Source organism: Gopherus flavomarginatus, chromosome 7 (assembly GCF_025201925.1).
Source record: "Gopherus flavomarginatus isolate rGopFla2 chromosome 7, rGopFla2.mat.asm, whole genome shotgun sequence".
Classification (NCBI taxonomy): Eukaryota; Metazoa; Chordata; order Testudines; family Testudinidae; genus Gopherus; species Gopherus flavomarginatus.
Window position 1 is genome coordinate 21,304,672 of NC_066623.1, and position 24,545 is coordinate 21,329,216.

A 24,545-nucleotide genomic window follows, 5' to 3' on the forward strand; every position below is an offset into this window, starting at 1 on the left:
ATCAGATTTAACGTGGGTACCTGGATGGAGGCCTGAGGCTGGATCACTTTAAGGGAACTGTGTTGTTTCAACTTCTGAGTAACCAGTAATGTAATAAAGAAGCTGTTTTATACTGGCTTGGTGAGCAAGTATTAGAATATCCACCAGCTTTATGGGGATTGTCTGCCCCATTCTTTGCAGTTCATCCCTTTCTGAGTGACCACAACTGGCTCCCAGTAAGACCCCAGTCACAGGATATTTAAGAGTAGAATACATAATTGCACCTGAAGTCTTAGAATTATTTTAACACCCCATTGCTATGAAGGCAGCACATTTTTGAACGTAGGAACAGACTTTTAACAATACTTTTGAGATAGAAAGATTTGTGGATGACTCACAAGACAAAAATACTCCTGATTGTGGTTTTGATAGAAACAGATAGGTTCACTATTAGCAAGTATCTTCCACTTTGATGTGGCTCCTTACACCATCTCCCCTTAAAAATGACTCCCATCTACAACAGAAATTATATATACCTATCAGAAAACAGACCTGGAAATGGAAATATTTAAGGTTTACTTGAAGTTGATTGCAACATCTCCAAACATGAAAGGTTTTTGCACCTTCTTTGAAAAAAGAAAAAAATAGAAGTGCTCAGCAATGAATTCATTCATTTAACATGTAACTAAGGGTCACTTTCTGATCAAACTATGCTTTAGCCAAAGGGACATTGTCAATGTGAGAAATAAAAACATTTCCATCAGAAAGTTTTGTATCTACTGTTACAAGTGACCTGTAAGATGACTAATTGGAAGTTGAGGGAAGTTTCCCTCTGCATTTTTTCAGTTTTTACTTGATGCATTAACAGTACACTTTGTATAGCTGATTTCATAATTTTGTTGATTGTTAGCTGCACATCTCATCTTAAGCACTAGCATAACAGCACGAGTGATGTTTGAAAACAGCTCGTGTGCATAATCTTACCCAGGACAAAAGCACAAACTGAAGAGGCAAAGGAAGTGTGACAAAGTTCCTTCTCTATCTTGGTGGGTTCTGCGCTTACTGGCGGATTTGCTTGCCTCAGATTCACCCTGTGGGTCAGGAAAACAGTCCAGAGACACAGTCCCCTCTGGTAGAAGCCACAGTCCAGGTCAATTCCTTCTGTGTTTGATCAGGAGTTGGGAGGTTTGGGGGGAACCCAGGCCCACACTCTACTCCGGGTTCCAGCCCAGGGCCCTGTGGACTGCAGCTGTCTAGAGTGCCTCCCAGAGCAGCTGTGTGATAGCTACAACTCCCTGGGCTACTTCCCCATGGCCTCCTCCCAACACCTTCTTTATCTTCACCACTGGACCTTCCTCCTGACGATACTTGTACTTCCAGCAATATGCCTACTTATTCTCAGCTTCTTGCATGCCTCTTCCTCCCAGTTCCTTGCATGCACTTCCTCTCCTCTGGCTCCTTTTGGCCTGACTAGAGTAAGCCCTTTTATAGCATTAGAGCGGCCTTAATTACAGTCAGGTGCTTAATAGCCTCACCTGATTCTTAGCAGGTTAATTGGAGTCAGGTGTTCTCATTAGCCTGGAGCAGCCCTTGCTCTGGTCACTCAGGGAACAGAAAACTGCTTATCCAGTGGCCAGTATATCTCCCTTCTACTACTCTGCTGTTCCCAACTGGCCTGGGTCTATCACAGAAAGCATATGCAGAAGAAGGAAAGGAAGGTTCGAGCATATTTGGTGGTGGTGTTTGTGGGCTGGCCCAAAAGACCATCAGCATCACCAGGGGATCAGATGCTTAAGAAAATTATTATAGAAGTTTAAAAATAGTTCAGAAAATCCCAGTTAGAGGGTAGTTATCAGAAAACCTGATTTTTTTTGGACAATATCTAAAAATTCCAATTGGCCTCCTGCCTCTTAAGAACATTATGACTTTTCTTTAACCTCTCCATTCAAAGAAGTACATCGTAGCGATTTAATGTTCCACTAATAGGAAGTCATGTGTCCGACAAATTTTAATAAACACAAGTCCATTACAGGCAAAGTAAAAACAGCATGATCATAGCCACCTAAATAAATTCTGCATGTCCTCTGAGATAGGCAGTTTTCATAGATTGTAAGGCCCAAAGGGATCATTATAAAATCTAGTCTGATCTCCTGCATAACACACCATAAAGCTCCATTTCTTTGATATCAACATGCTGAACAAGCAGCAAACCTAACACAAGGCACCACATAAGGCTAACAAATAAACTTGGTTCATTTTAGACTTAAGACATTGGATAAAGAAGGGAGTTCCCAGAGAAAAAGACCATAGTAACGAATAATCCATGGGAATAAATTAAGATGAAATAAGGAAAAAAAAGATGAAAGGAACGAAGACATGAACAAGTTCCCAAAGATACATGGAAGCAGTGGTCTGAAGGTCTTTAGATGTCAAAGTAGTCCATGGCTCTAATCCCCACTCATAACAACTGTGTGTGCATGTATCAGAGGGGTAGCCGTGTTTGCTGCTTTTACAGATCCAGACTAAGAGTCCTGTGGCACCTTATAGACTAACAGACATATTGGAGCATTAGCTTTCGTGGATGAATACCCACTTCGTCGGATGCATGTGTGTACATGGTGTACATGGTGCTTACATACACTCATTAGCTTATATTACAGTAGTGCCCAAAGTATGCAAGGCACCAGGCAAAGAGAGAGAGAGAGAGAGAGAGAGAGAGAGAGAGCTCCAGCTGTAAGCTCACAATTTAAAAAAGACAAAACACAAAATAAAGGAAGTGAGGGAAAGGGATACAGTACTATGACCATAGCGATTAGGATGGTGATAGGCCTATGTCTTGTTAAGTACATTTTAAAAAAAATTATCTCTAACTGCACCACTAATTAGTCATTATCCCCCTGACACACATACTGTATATTAACCACCCACAATCATCCATCTACTCAGCATTATTATTCACATAATACACTGAAGTTGCAATGCAGAAAAAAACAGCTTTCATGAAACACTGTACCACATACTTACTTTTTAGTCTAAGCCAGGGATCGGCAACCTGTGGCACATGGCCCACCAGGATAAGCCCCTGGCGGGCCGGGCCGGTTTCTTTACCTGCTGCATTCCCAGGTTCAGCTGATTGCAGCTTCCATCGGCAGGGGGAATGTGCTGGCCGCCGATTCCTACCACCCCATTGGCCTGGAGCGGCAAACTGTGCTAGTGAGAGCTGCAATAGGCCGAACCTGCGGACTTAGCAGGTAAACAAACCAGCCAAGCCCGCCAGGGGGCTTACTCTAGTGGGCCATGTGCCAAAGGTTGCCGATCTCAGGTCTAAGCACAGGGGAAAACCTGTTATCTCAGAGAGTACTGCACAGTAGCCATGTAAAATGCTGACTTCTTAAATGGTGATCACTAAATATAAATCAATTTACTTGTTTCTCTCTTATTTCAGGTCATGAGATCTCTGGAATTCTTCATTTTTAAACAAGCTTCCATCTGATGAAAAGCAGCACACAAATGTGGGGCTTTAATTTGGTCACATTTTGCACAGTACAAACCTAATAGGATACCAGTTAGGCGCTTTGATGGCAGCTGAGAAGCATCTGCTTCTCCACCCCTCAACCTCCCTCAGTAGATTCAGTTATTTGAAGACAGATCTTTGAGAATGTACAAGCTAAAAGCTGGTGCTACTTAAGAGCTGGGGAATGAAATCCAGCCTACACCTCTACAGCAGAAGCAGTGAAGGAGGAAAATGAGTAACCCATTTTATTGATGCTGTTAAGGATCACTTTGCCATACGGTATTCTAGAATTGCTAAGCAATGCACAGCATGTTATAACAGCACTAGTTTGCATTTCTCTAAGTATGTATTTTGGCCATAAAACTGGACTTTGAAATTATTTCAGATCTGTAAAAAACTAAACACTTGACCATGGCATACTGTAGTCAACTGCCCTGCTTTTCAATCTCAAACTGTCAGCCTTAAAATGTTTAGGGGTGAAAGGCAAAAGACAAAGTTACTCACCTTACGTAGCAATACTGGTTCTTTGGAGCACCCATAGAGACACGCATCACACTGTAGGTGCACTTGTGTCCCTGTGCTGCTGATCAAAGAATTTTGGTAGTACTGTCCGTTCGGCCTGTACATGCCCTGTCCCCCTACTTGTGCTTTGCCACGAGGTTAACCAGTGTTGCCAGGTGAACCCTCCTCAGTTCCTTCTCTACCACAGATTCTAAGATGAGAACTCTGAAGGCGAGGAGAGGAGAGTGGGTCATGGGGCACCCATAAGAGCACACATCTCGAAGAACCATTGTTACTGCACAAGCTAACTTCATCGTCTTCAAGTAGAGTGCCTATGGGTGCTCCATGGTAGGTGACTCCCAAGCAGTATCCCCAGTGGGAAGCTGGGGCTTCAGAGTTGAGTCTGTCATGGATACTACTACTGCACAGCAGAATCTATCATCTGCAGCAGAGTCCCACAGGATTGCATAGTGTTCTGTAAAGGTAAGTGAAGATGTCCAAGTAGCTGCTCTGCAGATTTCAGGTATGGGGAGACCTTGAAGAGGGTGACCGATGAGGAAACTGATCTTGTACAGTGTGTAGATTGTAGACGAAGGTGCTAAAACTGCAAATCTGATAAACAGAGCTTGATGCAGTGTGAGACCAATTTAGAAAGTCTCTGAGCTGAAATCACTGTGCTTTTAGACCTATCCACAATGGAGAGAAAAATCTAGGATATTTCCTAAACGGCTTTGTCCTGTCCAAATAGAAAGCCAAGGCTCTCCTTATATCAAAGTGTGTGTAAAATGGTTTCCCTTTTATCCTGGTGAGGTTGGGGGTAAAAGGTCAGGAGGTGAATGAACTGATTCCTGTGAAAGGTGGAAGTCATTTTGTGGATGAACTTTGGGTGTGGTCTGAGTGAGATTTTGTCAGGAAAGAACACCATGAAGTGGTGGTTGTGTGTGGGGGGGGGAGAGATGCACCATCAGAGCTGCTATCTTCATTGAAAGGTGCATTAGTGAACAAGTGGCCATGGGTCCAAAGGACGATCTAGTCAGCCTTTTAATACTAAATTCTGGTCCCATTGTGAGGTAGGATGTCTGAATTGGGGAAAAGAGGTTTGCTATGCCTGTAAGGAATCTCTTCCTAGTTAGGTGTGAGAAAACGGAGTAACTTTATATTTGTTGGTGGAAAGTCGCTATTGCCACTAAGTGTACCTTTAGCGAACTAATAAAGAATCCGGATTTCTTAAGAGTCAGTAAATAGTTTAGGACTATGGCAGAGTGGCTGTATTTGGGATAGTTCTTCTGGAATGGCACATCAACTGAAATCTGGTCCACTTTTGTAGATAAGTATGATGGGTAGCCACTTTCTTGCTGTGTGGGAACATTTCTTGTACCTCCACAGAACAGGATGTCTCGGGACCATGAAGGAGTCAAACTTTGAGCTGTAATATCATCCGTAGGTTGGGATGGAGTGTGTCCCCTTTGTTCTGCAAGAGGAGGTAAGGAGTGGAAGAGTTGTCAGCGGACACAGTGAGAGTTGTGACAGGTAAGGAAACCGTTTGCCTCGGCCAGTGGGAGCAATCAGAATGACACTTATTTTCTTTATTTTCAACAGGACTTTCAATAAAAGAGGAAATGGAGGAAAGGTGTAAAGAAGGCCTTTGTCCCATGGTGGAGGAGAGGGCATCCCCCAAGGAGTGCTGTCCGATGCCTGCTCTGTAGTAGTATTGTGGCGATTTCTTGTTCTGGTAAGTGGCAAACAGGTCTATTATCGGCATCCCACATCTTTGGAATACGTCATGGAGCATCACCAAGTGTATCTCCCATTCGTGGTCGTGTGGGAAATTTTGCTGCTGAGTGCGTCCACTGTCGTGTTGTGCACTCCCTGCATGTAGGTTGCTGACACTGTAACACTATGAGAGATGCACCAGTATTCCACAAGTTTATTGCTTCCACACAGAGGGAGGATGATCTGACATCCCCTTGACCATTTATGTAGTACATACAGGCTTTGTTGTCCATCATGACCTTTGTGTGGGCGCCTCTGATTGGAGGGAGGAAGTGAATGCATGTGTTCCTGACCACTCTGAGCTCGAGAAGGTTGATGTGAATACAAACCTCAGTAGCAACCATTTGCCCTATACTGTGAGGTTGTTGAGACGTGCGCTCCAACCTATGAGGGAGGCATTTATGGTGAGGAGTAGTAATGGGGGAGGCTGTGCAAACAGGATCGCTGTGCAGACATTTGCTGGGTCCTTCCACCAATTCAAGGATTGTTTGATCTTGGTGGGTAGCAATAGTGGTTTGTCTAGGCTGTCTTTGTTCAGTCTGTAAACTGAACTGAATCATGACTGGAAGCATTTCATGCAAAGTCTGGCATGAGCTATCACAAATGTGCCGGCAGCCATGTGCCCAGAAGCTGAAGGCAGTGTCTGGCCGATATCTGAGGACTGGTTTGCATGGTCTAACTAAGCATTGAGAGACTGAGGATCTGTGTTGTGGAAGGAGCGCTCACTCAGACAGAGCTGAAATAGACTCCTGTGAATTCTAGTCTCTGTACCGGGGCTAATGTTGATTTTCGTATGTTGATTTGTAGGTCCAGATTTCAGAATAAATTCAAAGTTGTATGGGTAACCCGTTGAGCTTTGTTGAAGGACCAAGCCTTAAGGAGACAATTGTCCAAGTAAGCGTAGATCATGACATCCTGGGAATGTAGGTGGACTGCCACTATAGAGAGGACCTTGGAGAATATTCTGGGAGCCAATTAGAGGCCAAAAGGAAATGCTCTGTACAGGGCAGAGGTCCTGCCCTAGAGTGAATCTGAGGTATCATCTATGAGACGATACGATTGAAATATGAAAATAAGCATCTTGGAGGTTGAGGGCCAAGAACCAGTCTGCCTGTTCCAACACTGGAAAAACTGTTGCTAAAGTGACTATCTTGAATTTCTGAGCCTTGACAAATCTGTTGAGTGCTCAGCGGTCTAGTATGGGTCTCCAACCTCTTTTTTCTTGGGTATCAGGAAGTAATGAGAATAAAAATCTTTGCCTTTTGGATGTTGCTGTACTGGTTCTATGGCTCCTATGCTGAGGAAGTAGGTTATCTCTTGTTATAACTGGCTCTTGTGAGAATGGGGAAGTGTGTCGGGTGGAGGGAGAAGGTGGGTGAAATGAATAGAGTACCTATCATGAATGAACTTTACCACTCATTTGTCAGATGTTATCCATTCCCAGGCACTGCAGAACGGGGCAAGGAGGCATTAAGGTCGGATAGTTTGCAATGTGGAATTGTGAAGTGGCTGATGAATAAGCCTCTCTCCCAAAGAGACTGAGGTGTTTCCAATCCCTATTATAGGGCATGGATTTCATCTGGTATTGTCAACCACTGGAGTTTACTGCAACCACAATGATTGAATCAGGGGCATGTAATATTTTTTATTGGCCCACTTACACATTGGTGAGACCGATGCAGAGGTCTGCCATATAAGTTTGGCAGGGCCCAAGAGAGCTTCATTGGTAGGAAGAGCTACTCTGCATGAGGCAGAGGAATGTAAAATGTCCAGTAATTTATGGTGCGATTCTGTCACATCCTGTAGTGGTAACTGCAATGTATCTGCCACCTTCTGAGCTAGGTCCTGAAAAAGTTTGAAGTCGTCCGCTAACGATGGTGGAGGGGGCATCACTATCTCATCTGGTGATGAAGATGAGAAGTTAGTCTGGGGTGTAACCTCTTCCTCAATATCGGCCTCCTGTTCTTCCTTCATTTGTTCAAGAAGCTCGGAAGCTCTAGATGCAGTGGCAGAAGAAGGGTGCCTCATTGGCTCCTGGTAAGCCATGGTAGAGCTTTGGGAGGCACAATGTGTATATGCCTGCCATGAATCTCAGTAAGGCCACTGGGATGGCGGGAAAGGTCCTGGTGCTTGGTACCATGGTAGCCCAAACCAGGGAGCTTGAGGGTCAGATAGATGGTACAGTTGAGGTCTATATTGGTAATGGGTACCATAGGGTGCATGAGAGGAGTGAGAGGAGACTATGTCATTCTGCTTGTTGTCTGACTCCTCTCTAGAGAATGGGAGTGCCTGGCATGATTGTTGAAGGGTAATCTGGAGCTTGAGGAAGACTTGGTACTGGAGCTCGGGTACTGAGGAGAGTCTGGTGTGTCAGACATTGAAAGGCCTTCCAAATACCTGATGTCTGATGGTACCATAGGCATCTGTACCAGCAGTGGTTGGTGGTGCCAGGATGCCTGTACCGATGGAATTGGAGATGCAGTCCTGGTTGAACGGTCCACCACTGTTTGGTGCACCGTTGACGGTACCAGCGCCGTTGCCACAGTGAAGGAGCCTTCCCCAAGGCAGAGTCTCTCTCTTTCTCTCGCCCCACTGATACCAATGTTTCCTTGCCTGGGTCTATCAGGTCCTCAGGTGGCCCTTGTTCTGTTAGGACAGTACTGTGTGAGCTCTGGGTATTGGGTTTAGATGTTTCAGTGCCATCAGTACCAATGATACCAAACAAGCGATTGGCTCGTTCAGGCAGGGCCGGCTAACTTTTTTGCCACCCCAAGCAAAAAAGCGCCGCTCTGCCGAACCAAAAACAACCCCCCCCGCTGAACCAAAAAACAACAAAAAACCCCAGCGCCGCCCCGCCAAACCAAAAAGAAAATCACCCCCCAACTCAGAGTGCCACCTCGCTGAACCAAAAACAACAAAAAACAAACCCGAGCACCGCGCCGCAAAACTAAAAACAAAAAACCCAGTGCCCTCTTGCCAAACCAAAATCACCCCCCACCTGTGGAGTGACGCCTTGCTGAACCAAAATGAAAATCAACCCCCCGCCCGGAGCACCGCCCCGCCAAACCAAGATTGGCTGCCCCTTATAAGGAGCCGCCCCAAGCACGTGGTCAGCTGGTGCCTGGAGCTGGCCCCGGGTTCAGGGCTCACTGTGGGGACTCTGGCTCTCTCTTTACAAGCCTTGTGAGAGTCTTCTTAGGCTCATCTCCCTCAGACGTAGAGGGTTGTGGTGAGGATTGCCGCTGTCCTAAGTCTTGGTGTGGGTCTAAAGGTGGTTGGGGAGCCGCGTCCATTAGAAAAAGTTTGAGTCTCGGCTCTGTAGCCTTTCTGGACCGCAGCTGTAACTGCTGGCATAAACTACACTTCTGGGGAAGTTTTCCCCAATGCAACAGACACCATGGGAATGTCCACCGTCAACAGGAAAGATTCTTTGCATCTGAGACACTTCTGAAAGCCCAGTGAACTGGGCCGGGGTGTTAAACAAAAATAAAAATTTAAATTAAAGATTTTTTTAAATAAAGGAATAAAAGGAAGGAAACTCTAAGAAGCAGATCAAAATGGGAAATGATTAACCAGTCTTCAGAAGATAACAGACAGCTAAAGTTCCGTCTCTAGCCAAGGGCCGTTGAGACGGAACTGAGCAGGGTTGTAAAAAATATGCCTCATCACGTTGTCAAAAATATACAATATAACATTACTTCTGATATACTGAAGACAGCACAGGATAATCTAAAGAATCATATTGCAGAAGGAAAGGAGCCAACTATAAGAAGCATCTTTATTATTTAAAAGGAAACACAGCTTAACTGAATCTTTGTTTACTTACTATAATTACAAACACCTAAAATTAATTTAACTGTAAAATGAACAGAAGGTTTTTTTTTTTTCCTAGTTTCCTTTGTACACTGTAGTCTATTTCACCGTTTCCCCTGCATAGGCAATTTCCCTGGTTTGTGCAGGTCTTTCAGAGCAACAGGGAAGGGGGAAAAAAAATAAAAAAAGAAAAATGGGATTGTAAAGTCACAGCAATAGACATTGGGATTCCAGGGCAAGTGTCTGATCTCAAAATGCTTTAAAAAACTTACTCTGCTCAGTTTTAAAAGCTAAGTGTCCCTTTTAAAAAGGGACATGAGAAAAATATTTAGCAAAAATTCAAAGAAATTCAAAATTCCAACTGAAAATTAAAACAAAAACTGAAGGTTACCAGAAAGTGCTCAACTTCCTGCTATTAACTCTGTTTAATCAGAAGCAAGAGATGCTTCCTCACTGCTTTTCTATAAGCTAATGCTGTAAACCTGCCTTTAGTGGAAAGCTTAGGAAATTTATTGCTCAAGTAAAGGGAGCTCCCAGGAACTGATATATCATAACATGACGTACTTTCAGCCATGAAAAACTATTTTCTCCTTCACATTTAAATACTGAATTTCACCACCCTACAGTTCTAGCAAGAGGACGAGCAGAGATAAAGCAGTAAACCATATGTGCTGAGGCTTTATGAACTTGACAATGCTATTAAATAACAGAAAAATGAAATGGTTAAAAAAATTCAAAACAAGAAATGAGACTTTAGAAATCACTTAACCTTTCACAGTACTCTCTCTACCTTGTGCCCATACTAGCCTTTTCACAGAAGGACAGAAAGTGGGATAATTTAAGGAGTTATTACATTTTACATTAATCCACAGCAAAAAAAACCCCACTGCAAATTAAAAGAAATATTCCCCTACTGTTAAAAGAAAGAAGAAAGTTTGCTACAGGTATTTGAAATTACCCTGCCAGCCCACAGATGTCTGCAGTCTAGGGAGTAAGGGGGTCTTTTTTGCTCTTAGTTCTAAAGACTAGAAAAGCTCTATTCACCAGTAATAAAAATAGTATTTTCAATAGTGTGTAATGCACAGAAATCCTATGTGAATGTTAATTTTGGTGAAATCTCCCAAAGGGATGATAATTATTGCACCTGACCAGAACCAACACAGCCCAAACATTTCACATATTTCTCAGCTCAGGTTGTTTTTGTATGTGGAAGATAGCAGTTTTCTGAAGCAGACTGGAGAGACCAGAAGAGCTCCTCTTACTCAGAATTTGTTTACTCTAGATCAAAAAATGAAGTGTGCTCTTTTGGCTGAAAGGAAAATAGAAAGTGAAATGATTACTATATTTTTGGCATGCTCTTATTTTTAATTGTCAAGCATTGAGATAGTGCTTTATATGTAAAATAAAATGAATGTAGTAAAAGCATAACATCAAAACAATCAAAGTTTAAAAAGACAGCAGCAGAACTGTAATCTATGCAATCTATCATTTTAGTTAAGTAGTCCAGGTACTGAATGCTGTGAAAGAAGAGCTAGCAGTAGCAGTTATAAATGAAGGTGGGAAAAAATTCAAAATGTGTTACGTTAATATTAATGGAGCTTTAAATTTACTTGCTGAACATGTGAGTAACAAGGAACCTAATGAAACAACTTGATATGTCAAGGAACTTTTCTAAACTGTAATGTCAATTTTGAAAAGCATTAGATGTCAATGACCTGCTACTGTACAATCCTACACACAAAAGCTTCAGCAATGGAAAAAAGTTTAGGCTAAAATCACTCCTTCACATCTGCACAATTTCCTAAAGCATTCTCTTCGGATCACCATGCTCATTGTGGCTAATCTTATTCCTTGTGAGACCTTTGGCAGTAATCTTGAATTGTAAGATTAGTACATCACTATGAACTTCAAACAGTGCCAACTGTATTGTTCTCCTATCCCTGCCTTTGTTACTTTTACCAGGCATGACGGCTCTAAACCAATAGTCTAATACAGTTTTCCTTTTTAGATGTTTAATAATAAATAGGAAGCTAATTTGCTACAAATCTAGTTAAGTGGTGCCGTGTATAGATGTCACATTGCTTACAATGGATAGAGATTCCACAATCTTTTCCTTATAGTCCATAGGCCCACCACAAGGCTATTTTTGATAATCGCATTGATGGAGATGACTTAATATCCAGAGTTCCCAAGAGTTTTCAGAACGCTGATGAAGTTTAAAATTAAGCACAGATTGATTTTACAGTGACTGCAAATCTTTCAATAGCATTTTGAAGTGAAACATATTAGAAACCATGACTGATGGTCAAGGGCCCACTGAAGATACTTTTCAAATGCAGTTCTGTGTTTTATGGCAGAGACAACATAATACATCATAGAAAGGCTGATTTTGCTGATGACTATTAATCTGGAATTTAAAAAGCGTGTGTGTCATTTGTAATGGAAGCTCTTTCATTGAACTAGTAAGGAAGGCAACTCCCTACATCCTTAGTCCAACAGCATAAGAGACCAAGTGATGGATATAACAGCTTTGAAAAAATAACCCTATTGCTTCATGTTTGCAGTGTTGTTCCCAGGATACTAGAGAGACACACAAGGTGTGTGAGGCAGTATTTTTTATGGCAAAAGTGACAAGTTTTGAGCTTACACAGCTCTTCTTCAGGTCTGACAACACATCTGAAGAAGAGCTCTGTGTAAGCTCAAAACTTGTCTCTTTTGCCAGCAGAAGCTGATGAAATAAAAGATTACCTCACCCACCTTGTCTCCCTATTGCTTTATGATCAGAAATTTACAAAAGTAAAGTGAATTTTAAAAACGTAAAGTGACCCGGAAGAATTTAAAGCACCAACTTATTTCACAACCTCAGATTCATCAAACCACTGGCTGAACAGCCAGAAATAGCAATGACACTGCAGTATTTCCCAAAATCAGTGTTCTGTTTCTGTTGCTTTAAAAGAAACGTGTGTTAACTGTTCATTATTAAAAGTCTCCAGTTTGGGGTGGGTACTTCCAGACTAACAAACACAGGTTATTGCCTGATTAAAAAATTAGCACCAAGAGACCATCCAAAACCTCCTGAGGAAGACTCTCTTCTCCATCTCTTTTCTTCTAGTGTATATGTCTGCTGGGTGGCTTTTTCAGGGATTAACGTTTTGGAAGTCAGGTAGTATTTGACTAACCAAAGAAAATAATGATGGCTGCATATGGGCCCTTATACAGTGCTTATTTAGAATAGCACACAAATACAAGCACTTAAATATGGCATCTTTGCATTTCATCTAATCTCTGTTGCCACCAGGAGTCTTAAGGCTCTTAAGAGGCAATGTGAGTTGTGCAAGTATCCCCATTTTACAGATAAAGAAACCAAGGTGCACAGGGTTAAGAACTTTCCCAAGGTGATGTTAGAAGACTGTGGCACAGCCAGTAACAAAACTCAGGTCTACTAATTCCCTGTCTTGTACTTTAGCCACTAGACCATGCTTCAGCCCATCATTTTAAAAAAAGCTGATTTCATTCTCAGATGCCTTGACAAAAAGAGGCCCATCTATTTATAATCTTGGTAGATTTAAAATTAACTACTCTGTGTGTCTGTGATGGGATAATAAAAGTAAATACTACATGCAAAAGGCAATGTCATGTGGAGCTGGTACAACCTTAAAAGGGCTGGTGGCACTTTGTAGCTAACTTTATATGTCCAGGCTAGAAAGCTGTCTGGTCCCGGGTCAATAAAAGCAATGAATGTTAGTTTCATCGTTGGTTTCTACAACAACAAACTATTGTAATCCACTTAAAGAAAGTCACATGTGGCTTCTGGTAGTTTCATAGTGCAGGGAAGGGCTCTTCCCACACTATTTTCTATCAGCTAGGTCAAGGCTGCATGGAAACACCAGCAGCTATATTAATGAAAGGACATACTGTTTAGTCTGTCCAATGCTGCTCTGTTCCTTGGCTGTATGAGGATCAGAGAAATGATCTTTTTTGCCTTAGTGTGTTCGAGTGTTGCAGTAATACAAATAAAAGGCAGAGTGCTTAAAGTATCAGAACCAATAGCAAAATTTACAAAAGTTGGCTATACAATAAACTAGATGAACTGGATATTAAATGGCATGTATTCTATGAAGTTGAGCTATTTCAAAATGAGAAAACAAGAAACCTACAAACTTGAATCTAAAAATTCAGAATCCTGCAATAATTTAAGGAATACATGCACAGTGCTTCAGGTACTCCCAGACAGTCTGATGTTCACTAACAGGTTTGTCTTTCACAGATACTTGTGTGCGTTTGTTTCCAACTTATATGTAGTACCTCAGAGGGACACTGCCATCTTGAATCTTAGTCCATTAAAAAAAAAAAAAAAAAAGGAGTTAAAGTAGTTTTAGGTATCATATTTGCCCTAGAGTAATTTCATTTCTGTCCTAATCCAAGCATCCTTCATTCCACTGTTGCTCTGTGGAGGACGCACAAAAAACAGGGAAAAGGGGAATTGACTATACAGGGCAGATAGAAAAAGAACAAAGTGTGTTAAATGCACACACTAAACAAGCTGAAATACAAAAACACATTTTCATTTACTCTCAGTTTTACTTTCCTGCTCCTTACTTATAATAATAATAGAGAAACTTTTCTCCAAAAGTAATTTAAGTTGACAGTGTTTCTTTAAGACAATATCATCTAGTGTTTCTTAGAGTGGATTGATTTAAAACCAGGGATGTAAATATCATTTTAAAAGTTACCATTTAAACTATTAAAATTATATTGTTTAATTGGTTAACCAATTAAAGGGAGAGGAGCTGGGACCGGCCTGCGGTGGCCCAGTGGGGTTGCTCACGCCAGTCCGGGGCTGGAGGTTAACGGTTAGAATGGGTTAGCCGGTAAGACTAATGCTTACTGGTTAACTGTTTAATATTTTACATCCCTATTTAAAACACTGATTTTAATCATGATTTAAATCAGAAAGCACAAAAGCTCGATTTAAATCAGATTTTTATCTTGTTTTGTATTTGTACTTTAGTCATTCTCCTAACAAAAAGTTAATCCAGTGGATATAGTGCTTAGATTATCAGAAAGCCTTTGACAAGGTACCTCACCAAAGTCCTTTAAGTATAATAAGCAGTCTCGGGAAGAGAGAGAAAATCCTCTAATGAATCAGTAACTGGGTAAAAGACAGGAAACCAAAGGTAGGAATAAATAGTCGGTTTTCAGAAAGGAGACAGGTAAATAGTGGTATCCCCCAGGAGTGTGTACGGGGACCAGTCCTATTCAACATATTCATAAATTTATCTGGAAAAGGGGGTAAACAGTGAGGTGGCAAAATTTGCAGATGATACAAAATTACTCAAGATAATTAAGTCCAAAACAGACTGTGAAGAATTACAAAGGGATCTCACAGAAATGGGTGACTGGGCCACAAAATGGCAGATGAAATTCAATGTTGATAAATGCAAAGTAATTAACATTGGAAAACATAATTCCAACTATGCATACATAATAATGGGGTCTAAATTAGCTGTTACCACTCAAGAAAGATCTTGAAGTCAGATGGTTCTCTGAAAACATTTGCTCAATGTGCACTGGCAATCAACATAGCTAACAGAATGTTAGGAACAGAGAACAAGACAGAAAATCTCATATTGCCTCTATATAAATCCATGGTAGGCCGACATCATGATATTGTGTGCAGATCTTGTCTCCCCATCTCTAAAAAAGATGTACTGGAATTAGAAAAGGCAGAGAGAAGGGCAACTAAAATGATTAGGGGGTATGGAACAGCTTCTGTATGAGGAAAGATTAAAAAGACTGGGACTTTCCAACTCGGAAAAAGACAACTAAGGGAGGATATGATAGAGGTCTATAAAATCTTAACTGGTGTGGAGAAAGCGCATTTCCTCTCCCTGTGATCTACTCTGGATCCAACTGCAGAATGTGCAGCAGTCATAAGTAAGAGCTGCAACAAGGATTTGAACTATGAACTACTCTTTTTCCCATTAACTGCTAACAAAATAGCATTGGACAGAACAGCTCTGGCAGGAGGTCCATCATAATTCCCAATGAGAAAAACAGTTGAGCATCTCATTTTATTTTCCATTAAAATCAACACTCAAATACCACTGAACGTGCACTCTTTAAGGGTATGCCTACACTGCAATTAGTCAGCCCTTGCTGGTCCATGCCAGCTGACTCCGGCTAATGGACTAGTTAATTGCTGGGTAGATGAGGCTCAGGCTGCAGTCTGAGCTCTGGGACCATCTCACCTTTCATGGTCCTAGAGCCAGGGCTCCAACCTGAGCCTGAACAGCTATACAATTCAACAGCCCTTTAATCTGAGCCTTGGTCAGCTAGCATGGGCCAGCTAAGGGGCTTTGACTGCAGTGTAGACATATCCTAAGGGCTGTCTTTTTACCTACGGAGATGTATACTGTTTAGTCAGCTGTTCTGTTTTACCTGTCAGTCTCTCCCTTATGATATAAATATCTTTTCCATTTGCACTGTGCTGTTCCAAGTCAAAGAACTGTATTCATTGCCATTCAGCCACTCCACCTCAGTGGAGTTGTCAATAGGGTAGACTACAGCATTGCCTGTGAAGTATCCAATATACATTAACAAGCACTTATGTAGCCCTTTTCAAGTACTCTAAAAACCATCAGTCAATCTGCATCTATATGAAACGTGTGAGTCAATGGTCTCAGTGTTACTGGAATTCAGTACATTCTGTAATGGAACTATTAGGCTGAGAAGCAATATAGTACTGAAAAAGCATGTAAACATCTTCAAGTTATATAAGGTACTAAAATATCTTTTTCAAAGAGAAGCACATTGACTAAAGCAAAATGCATAACGGAAAATCAGCAGAGGGATACAGCACTTGACACCTATATGGAAAGGTGCTCTTTACTATAATGAACCAGACTCAAAGGGAGAAAACACTACGTAGTGGGAATTATGCCTGAATCAGGAGCAGGCTCCTTAGTTGTGTTTAGAATTTTTTCTAAATGTCCATAGACAAAGTTTCATTTCTTTCAAGCATTTGATTTTGTATTTCACTTTTCTGTTTATATGTTCACCCAGATTATCTGTGTCATGTTTTCTCATGGAAGAGAAGGAAAATCCTTTACAAATGTCTACTAGATTTAGCTGGCTTACTTAACTAGATCTTTTTAAGGTCCATCAATATATTTAGCATTATCATCCCCATTTTTAACGAACGTAACTGTTACCTACAGTACATGTGACAGTTATACTTATGTACAAAAATATAGAACGACTGCTTATTGAAAAATCATCTTCCTAACTGGTTGGTGGTAGTGGCTCTCAACCTTTCCAGACTACTCAATCCCATTGTCTAAAATATAAACACAAACTTTATAAGTTGACGATTACTGAATCCAAGGTTGTCTGCAGAAGCTGCTGGCTGGAGATGGTGACTGCATATGTGAGGTCAAGAGGCAGAGAAAGTGCAAAGGAGGTGGAGTCTTGAGGAACCATGAGAGGGACGTGGAGCCATGCTCCCTGGTCTCAGAATGGGGTTGCAAGGTAGTAGACTGGCCAAGCATTGAACAGAACCAGAGGGCAAAAAAAAGATATGGAGACAGGGGATCCATTTAAATAACAAACAAAGAAGGCAAAGTTAAAGATGGCTGGGTGGTGTAAATCATATCAGGCAAGAGTGATGACAGATTACATGGCAGAAGTGGAGTGGCTGAATTCCATAATTGTGCATTTCCAGACTAATTTTGGAGGTTTTGTAGTTGATGTCTTGTAAGCAATGCACTCTTTTTTAGTGTTATTTGGAATAGAGTAAGATTAAAATGTGATTCTCCCCGCTCCAAAGTCCAGCTAAGTTGGTGAACAACAGTTAGGTTACACAGCCTATAAACAGAAAGCCTGTCTTTTAATAATTTATCTATGTAAGACACTCAGGTTCTTTGGCAATTGGCAGAGATATTAATTTCTAAAATAAGTATCTTGCTTTGCAATGTAAAGGTCATTCAATCTAGAAAGTCTCCCAGCTGTTCAATGTACAGACTGAAACACCATAGGGGAAGACACTTGGCATACCAGAAGACAACAGGGGAAAAAAAACCCAGCTTACTTGACTGGCTAATATTGACTATTCTCTCTGTACAAAGATCAAAAACATCTCCCCTTGAAAACCTGACAAGGATTCTAAACATTCTGTAACTACAGGCTACCTGGAACTGAAAGTGAGCATGAAAATTAGGCATTATTTTGGGCAACAGTGGGCATGTGATGCAATTTTAATACCCACATTTCAGAAATGTTCTGTGTACAATACTTCCAGTATGGGTCTCAGAAAACAGGCTTCAGTCTCCCTATGGCAGGCAGTATCCCAAAGGTATTACCCACTGAATGCCAGCATTAAACAATATGTCTGTGTATATATAAATGTGTGTACACCCTCCAACTATCTGTGTGCAAGGCACTAGGCTGCTACAGGTAACACTGAAGGGAGAATTTTCTATGGTTTATAATATTCCTCCTAACTTCTTAAGAAAGTTCAAAGTAGTGCCATCTTAACTACCCAAAGATTTTCAGATTTTTCATCTTTTTTTTGGCACTCAGTTAAACAGTTGAGATTTAAACCTTCAAACTCTGAATTCCCTCAGTGACGTAGGTACAGAGGCTTTGAAAGAGAATTCTGAAAATAAAATTATTTCTTTTCCATTTGATCAAGTCAAAATTGCATATTGAACACGTGGGTTTCCGTAAAGAATGTGCACAGATACATATACAAACAAGCACATACATTTCTGGATATCCACGCACAAGCCCTACCCCTCCCAGCAACCTGCTAAACCAGCATTTTTCAAAGTTTGGGTCGCAACCCACTACTGGGTTGCTCTGGTCAGCATCACTGACCAGGACATTAGAAGTCCCATTTGTGGTGCTGCCCAGCTAAGGTAGGCCAGTGCCTACCTTTTCTGACACCATGCTGGGCCCCAGAAACGGGCGGCAGCAAGCCTGGCTCCTGGGTGGGCGGAGGGGGGCCCTCTGTGCACTGCCCCTTTCCCGAGCACTGGCTCCGTACTCCCATTGGCCAGGAACAGGCCAATGTGAACAGGGACACGTGTATGTGTGTGTCAGTGCCTGTGGGCAAGAATCATGTGAAGCTGCTTGCACATCTCTGTCTAGGAGCTGGACCTGTTGCTGGCCGCTTCTGGGGTGCAATGCAGTCTGCGGTGCCAGGATCGGCGGGATCCTGCCTCTGCACCCCAGCTGCGCTGCTGACCAGGAGCTGCTGGAGGTAAGTCTGCGCACCAACGCAGTGCCCCAATCCCCTGCCCAGCCCTGAGCCCCTCCCAAACCCAGAACCCCTTCCTGCATCCCAAACCCCTCATTCCCAGCCCCACCCTAGAACCCTGACCTCCTCCCGCATCCCAACTTCGTGCCTCTCTCACACATTGAGCCTCTTATTCCTGGCCCCATCCACCAGCCCTCACCCCCGCATTCCAGCCCTCAGCCCCAGCCCTGAGCCCTCATCTCCAGCTCCGTTGGTATCAACAATTTTCTTCAACTGGGTCCCCAGGAAAAAGGTTTGAAAACCACTGTGCTAAACCATCAGAATCCTTTCCCATACTTACTGGTCTTCCATCCTATCTTTAGGATGGCAAAGATCTAACAAGTCAGACAGTCTCTGAGTGGCTTGCTGTCACAAGTTTCATATTTCATCTGAAAGTGACAATTCATCTGTACCCTTGTGCAAAATTTAAACTGAATGCATGATCTAATGCTGTCAAAATATCTCATAATCAATGTTCTGTATAATCCAGTCATTGAATTTGACACAGAATCCACCTCTCACTGCAGAAATATGCTCCGGGATTCAAGCTTTCATTTTCTAAAACAATTATATTTTGATTAATCATTTGTATTATGGTAGCACTCAGAAGCTTCAATCAGGATCAGAGCCGCATTGTGTTAGGTTCCACACACACATTTAGGCTATGTCTACACTACACAGCTTTTAGTGACATGGCTGTGTGGCTAGAGCTGTGCTGCTAAAAGTTGTGCAGTGTAGCTGCTGTTTGTTGGTGTTTGTGTTGTCAGCAGGAGAGCATTCTTGCTGACAATGCGCTGTTCACACTTCTGCTTGTCACGGCAAAACTTTTGTCTTTCAGGGTTGGGATGGGGGTAGTTTAATTGCCAGTGCAGACATAGCCTAAGAGACAGTCCCTATCCTACAGAGCCTAAAATCCAATTAAAAAAAAAAAAAAGGACTTAACAAGTGAGTATCATAAATGCAAGAGAACGAGAATGAAGGTAATAGAGAATAGAGGTTAAAATGATAAGAACACATAGTGAGAGGCAATCTATGGGACAACTTTATTATAAAAATTTAATAAATTTAGATACCAATGAACCTACTGATCCTTTTGGTTGCAAAGAAAAACCTTCAAAATAGAAACTAAGTGAAAACCAATGCATTGTTGTATTCCCAAGTCTGCAAACACTCAAACAGCTTCTGAGATGTTAACTGGTCCCATTCATCTCAGCAGTTGTTGACATTTCAACTGTTAATTATTTCAACTGATCATTTTGGCAGAAGTTTCCAGTGAATCCACAATCCCCTCAGTGACAAAAGCCCCAAAAGTCCCCTCTTTGGTTGCTAAGATATCCATCTTACTCTGTTATAAGGTCTATAATGTAGTTTATATGTTGCAAATACAAAAATCCAGAAACATTAAAATTTAAGGGTCACTGTAAAATAAATCTATTTGATAGCAAAACAATACATGATATAGTTCAATAATATATCATTTCATGATTTAAATCAATGTTTGATTTTAACTGAAACTATTACAGAATTCTGCACTGACATGCAAAATCAAGGAAGCCTTGAGGCAGAATTTAGAATCACACTAGTGCAGAGTTCACAGGACCTTGCTTATGACAAAGGAACACAGAATGAAAAACAAAAGTCTAGAGAGGCCTTTTGAGATATCAATCATTACCACATTAGGTAGTTCTGACTCCTTCCCACCATCCACACAAATCACTTATTCAAAACACTGCTCCTGTTGCATATGAAAACTGTGGACAGTTGGGAACCATAACCACTTGGACTCAGTTGAAGCCTGCCTAGTGGAACTACTAAAGGTCTGTTTAGGGTTAAAATTACTTATGCTGCAACAATATGCTCTGCAAAGAGGGCACTGGTAGACTACATGAGGATCATTGTACCAGGCAAGACATGAGAGTATTTTACCTGTCTCAGATTTGTTTGGCTTGGGATACCTGTTTGAGGGATCAAAATGTTTTTGTTGCTGTCTAATCTACAGGAGAACTTGGAGTCTCCTTTGACCTGTATAGCACTGGGAGATTCTGAAAATGATTGCCTGTGGATTCTTCTAGCCACACGTACTCTGAATTAAGGACAGCTATATTAATTCACTTGGGACAGCAATATTAAATCACATGCAATTTCAATCAAAGCAACAGGTTGTGCTTACAGAGAAACCCTTCTATTTGTTTGTTTTCAAGAGGATGTGTTAAAGAGAGACAGTCAGAACACTGGGGAGCACATCACCTTCTAGTAAAAAAAAATTTCATCTCTCAACAACCTTGAAAGAATCCAACTGCTGAGAGTGAGCAAGAGAAAGTGAACACACTGACAATGCAAATAGTAACACCTTCTTGAAGTGTTATTAGCTGCAGTGTATACAACAGGCTACAGCAAGAGACACTCCACAAAGCCCCAAACCACAAAAAGCTAAAAAACTCCAAACCACAAAATGAGAGCAGTTCAGTTTCACGAGGGGCCTTGAAGCCTGAAACAAGAGATTTAAGAAGTCAGGGTGTAACTAGGTGTAAACATGATCACTCCCAAAAGCATCATCCCAGGTTAACTGAAGCTCCCAGATAGCCATTTTTCACTTCTGTCCCCTTGGGTTGCATTGTGAATTAACACTTCAGGCAAAACAAGGCCAGAATATGTACACTGCCCATCAGAATTCATCATTCCACTTTAAGCATGTGAGACTAAAAGTACAGCCTAACCAGAGCACTGAAAGCTTTGAAGCCTGTGCTCCAGTTTGGGCCTATTCCCCATATTTCCTGAATCCTCAATCATCAGATACTTTAAATAAACTACAGCTCTGATTTCCTGAAAGTGGGTATTCAAACTCTACCTCTACTACCAACAATCCTTAGAAAAACTAGAACGGAACAAAATCCTACTACACTTAAAAACAATGAACATGAGAAGCAGTTTATTTCTTATGCTGAACGCTGCATGTAAGGAAAGAAGAAAACTTCATAAGAAGATCAAAAGTCAAACTACAGATTGAGTAGAAGTGAAAACACATGAAATAGGCACATCTGAGATCTCAAAGCAATTTGCAAACACTACTAGGTGTTTTAGATGTTCTTTTTCCCCAGTGATGAATCAATTAAAACACCATGAAATCTGTCATATACAGTTATCCTATAGATCAGAAGACAAATATGATTGCCTAGAAGAGGTGGCTTTTAAAAGTACAATAAAGCTGTACTGGAAATCACGAGGGTATTCTGAAGTAATCTCTTGAAACAGAGCGTGCCTTTGTATGTCATGTCCTTAGTGCAGGTGCAAATACACATTTTAAACAGCATACAATTGAGACTCAGCTAACTAGAAAGACCTATATGTTGTCAGCACCCTTTTGCATCTCAGCAAAATTCTGGTTTCTTCCAGCATCAATATGGTAAACAGAGAAAAAGATCACTTGATAATGACAGTCATATCAACAAATGAGGACTTCTAGGATATTGTGCATCTCATAAATTTATTCCCAAATGGTAAACTATACTCACAAGCCTTCCATTCCCATCTACCCTGTTACTATTCTTGCTGAGGTTGTGTCCATCTCAGACAAACCTACCATGTGGTAGCGTTATGTTTGCACCATCAATGATTGCTTGTGCCAGTTCATGATCATTGCTCTCAAACGCGTGTGCAGCAGCCTTGAGGGCATCCCAAATCTCCTTGCGGCCTTCAAAAGCTGGTGCTGTGTCCCAAAACTCATCTCTTTTACTGCGCAGCTGTCCATCTGTCATTGGGTAATCGCTTTTCCATTTTGGTTTCTCTTTTTTCAGGGGTTGATTACGACCTAAAGCAACTGTAGAAAAAGATACAAACATACATTACTGAAGTCAACCTGGTTATATTTTAGTTGTGAGCAGCTTCAGCTTTCTCTCCAGAAACTCTAGTCCACTGTAAGCTCTCCAAACCTGCACATATTCCCCAGACTGCTCTATTTCCTTTTTCAAGGCTCTCTGGTCATTTAAAAGGTTCCCCCCCTCACAACCCTCTTCAGGTTTCACTGTTCAACTCTTTCTGGGGTTTCCCCTCCACTCTCTAATTATACCTGCTTCTCTAAATGTTTAAAGATTCCCTGGGTGTCCTTGAACTTCTCTCCAAGCTCCCCTGGTAACTGTCTCGTCACTCCTTATGCCATCTGCTCCAGCCTGCATGACTTATTCATAAAACAACAGAAATCTTTCAGCACGCTACAGCAGCTATACAGTGAGAGAAGCACATTAACTAGCAGCATCCTACTGTCACAAAGACAATGCTACATCAGGATCTTTCTTTTCTATTCTGCCAGCAATGAGTTCTGCACAAATTATGCTCCACTACTAAATGTAAGAGTTTTATAAAACAAAGTATTTTTTATTGTCCTCTTTGTACACCTTATTTCCCTTTTTGCATTTAATCAGTTATTTAAGTATTCATGACTCCAAGGCTAAAATCTCAGTGCAGATACAGAAATCTCTAAAGAACATATTGTAACTTTACAAGCTTTCTGATAGTGGATACTTCATTTACATGAAATATTTGAGGATTTGCCTGACTTTAATTATAGCAATATCCATTTAATGGAGAGACTGCTAAAAAGGAACTATAAAGCTTTCCTGACATAATATTAGGCCTACTTGTTCAGCTTTTAAGCATTGTGAAGAACCACTCAATATGTAAGCATGTGCTGGTGATCACAGAAACTATCACTTTGGGTTTGTTAGCAATTAGCCCAGCAGAATCATCGTTAAGATAACATTAAAGAACCTTGTTTATTTTGGAAGCCTAGAAGTTTCCCTCTCTTCCTAGGCACTCAGATACCACAATGATTCATGGAATCATAGGACTGGAAGGAACCTCGAGAGACCATCTAGTCCAGTCCCCTGCACTCATGGCAGGACTATTATCTAGACCAGTGATTTTCAAACTTTTTTTCTGGAAACCCAGTTGAAGAAAACTGTTGATGCTGTGACCCAACGGAGCCACAGATGAGGATTCTGGGTGTGAGAGGAGCTCAGGGCTGGGGCACAGGTTTGAGGTGCAGGGGTGAGGGCTGCGGGGTGGGGCCGGGAAGGAGGGGTTCAGAGTGTGGGAGGGGATTGGCGTGCGGGCTTACCTCAGGTGGCTCCCGGTCAATGGCACAGCAGGGGTGCTAAGGCAGGCTTCCTGACTGTCCTGGCACCGCGGACCGTGCTGTGCCCCGGAAACAGCCAGCAGCAGGTCCAGCTCTGAGGCAGAGGTGCACAAGCTCCAGAGCTCAGGGCTGGGGCAGAGTGTGGAACTGAGGGCTTCCCCCACACACAGACCCCCAGGCACCGGATGTGCTGCAGAGCGATGTCAGAACAGGTAAGCACTAGTCTGCCTTAACCAGGCAGCACTGCTGACCAGACTTTTAACGGCCTGGTTGGTGGCGCTGACCAGAGCCTCTGCGTCCCAGTGCCTTACATTCCACGACCTAATACTGGGTTACAACCCGCAGTTTGAAAAACCACTGATCTAGACCGTCCCTGACAGGTGTTTGTTTAACCTGCTCTTAAAAATTTCCAATGATGGAGATTCCACAATCTCCCTAGGCAATTTATTTCAGTGCTTAACCACCCTGACAGTTAGGAAGTTTTTCCTGATGTCCAACCTAACCCTTCCTTGCTGCAATTTAAGCCCATTGCTTCT

The 24,545-nt window shown here is 41.8% G+C and overlaps 1 protein-coding gene across 6 annotated transcripts in view; it reads right to left on the bottom strand.

Moving 5' to 3' along the window:
• UBTD2 (ubiquitin domain containing 2) overlaps nucleotides 1-24,545 on the bottom strand; it is a 113,565-nt gene that overhangs the window by 37,139 nt on the left and 51,881 nt on the right. For 5 of the 6 annotated variants that reach the window (XM_050962822.1, XM_050962823.1, XM_050962827.1 and 2 more), the window contains one exon: nucleotides 22,459-22,695. In XM_050962822.1, coding sequence (XP_050818779.1) covers nucleotides 22,459-22,695 — 237 coding nt within the window. Of the gene's footprint in view, nucleotides 1-22,458; nucleotides 22,696-22,944; nucleotides 23,053-24,545 lie in introns of all 6 variants that reach the window. The other variant, XM_050962825.1, reaches the window with a different exon arrangement.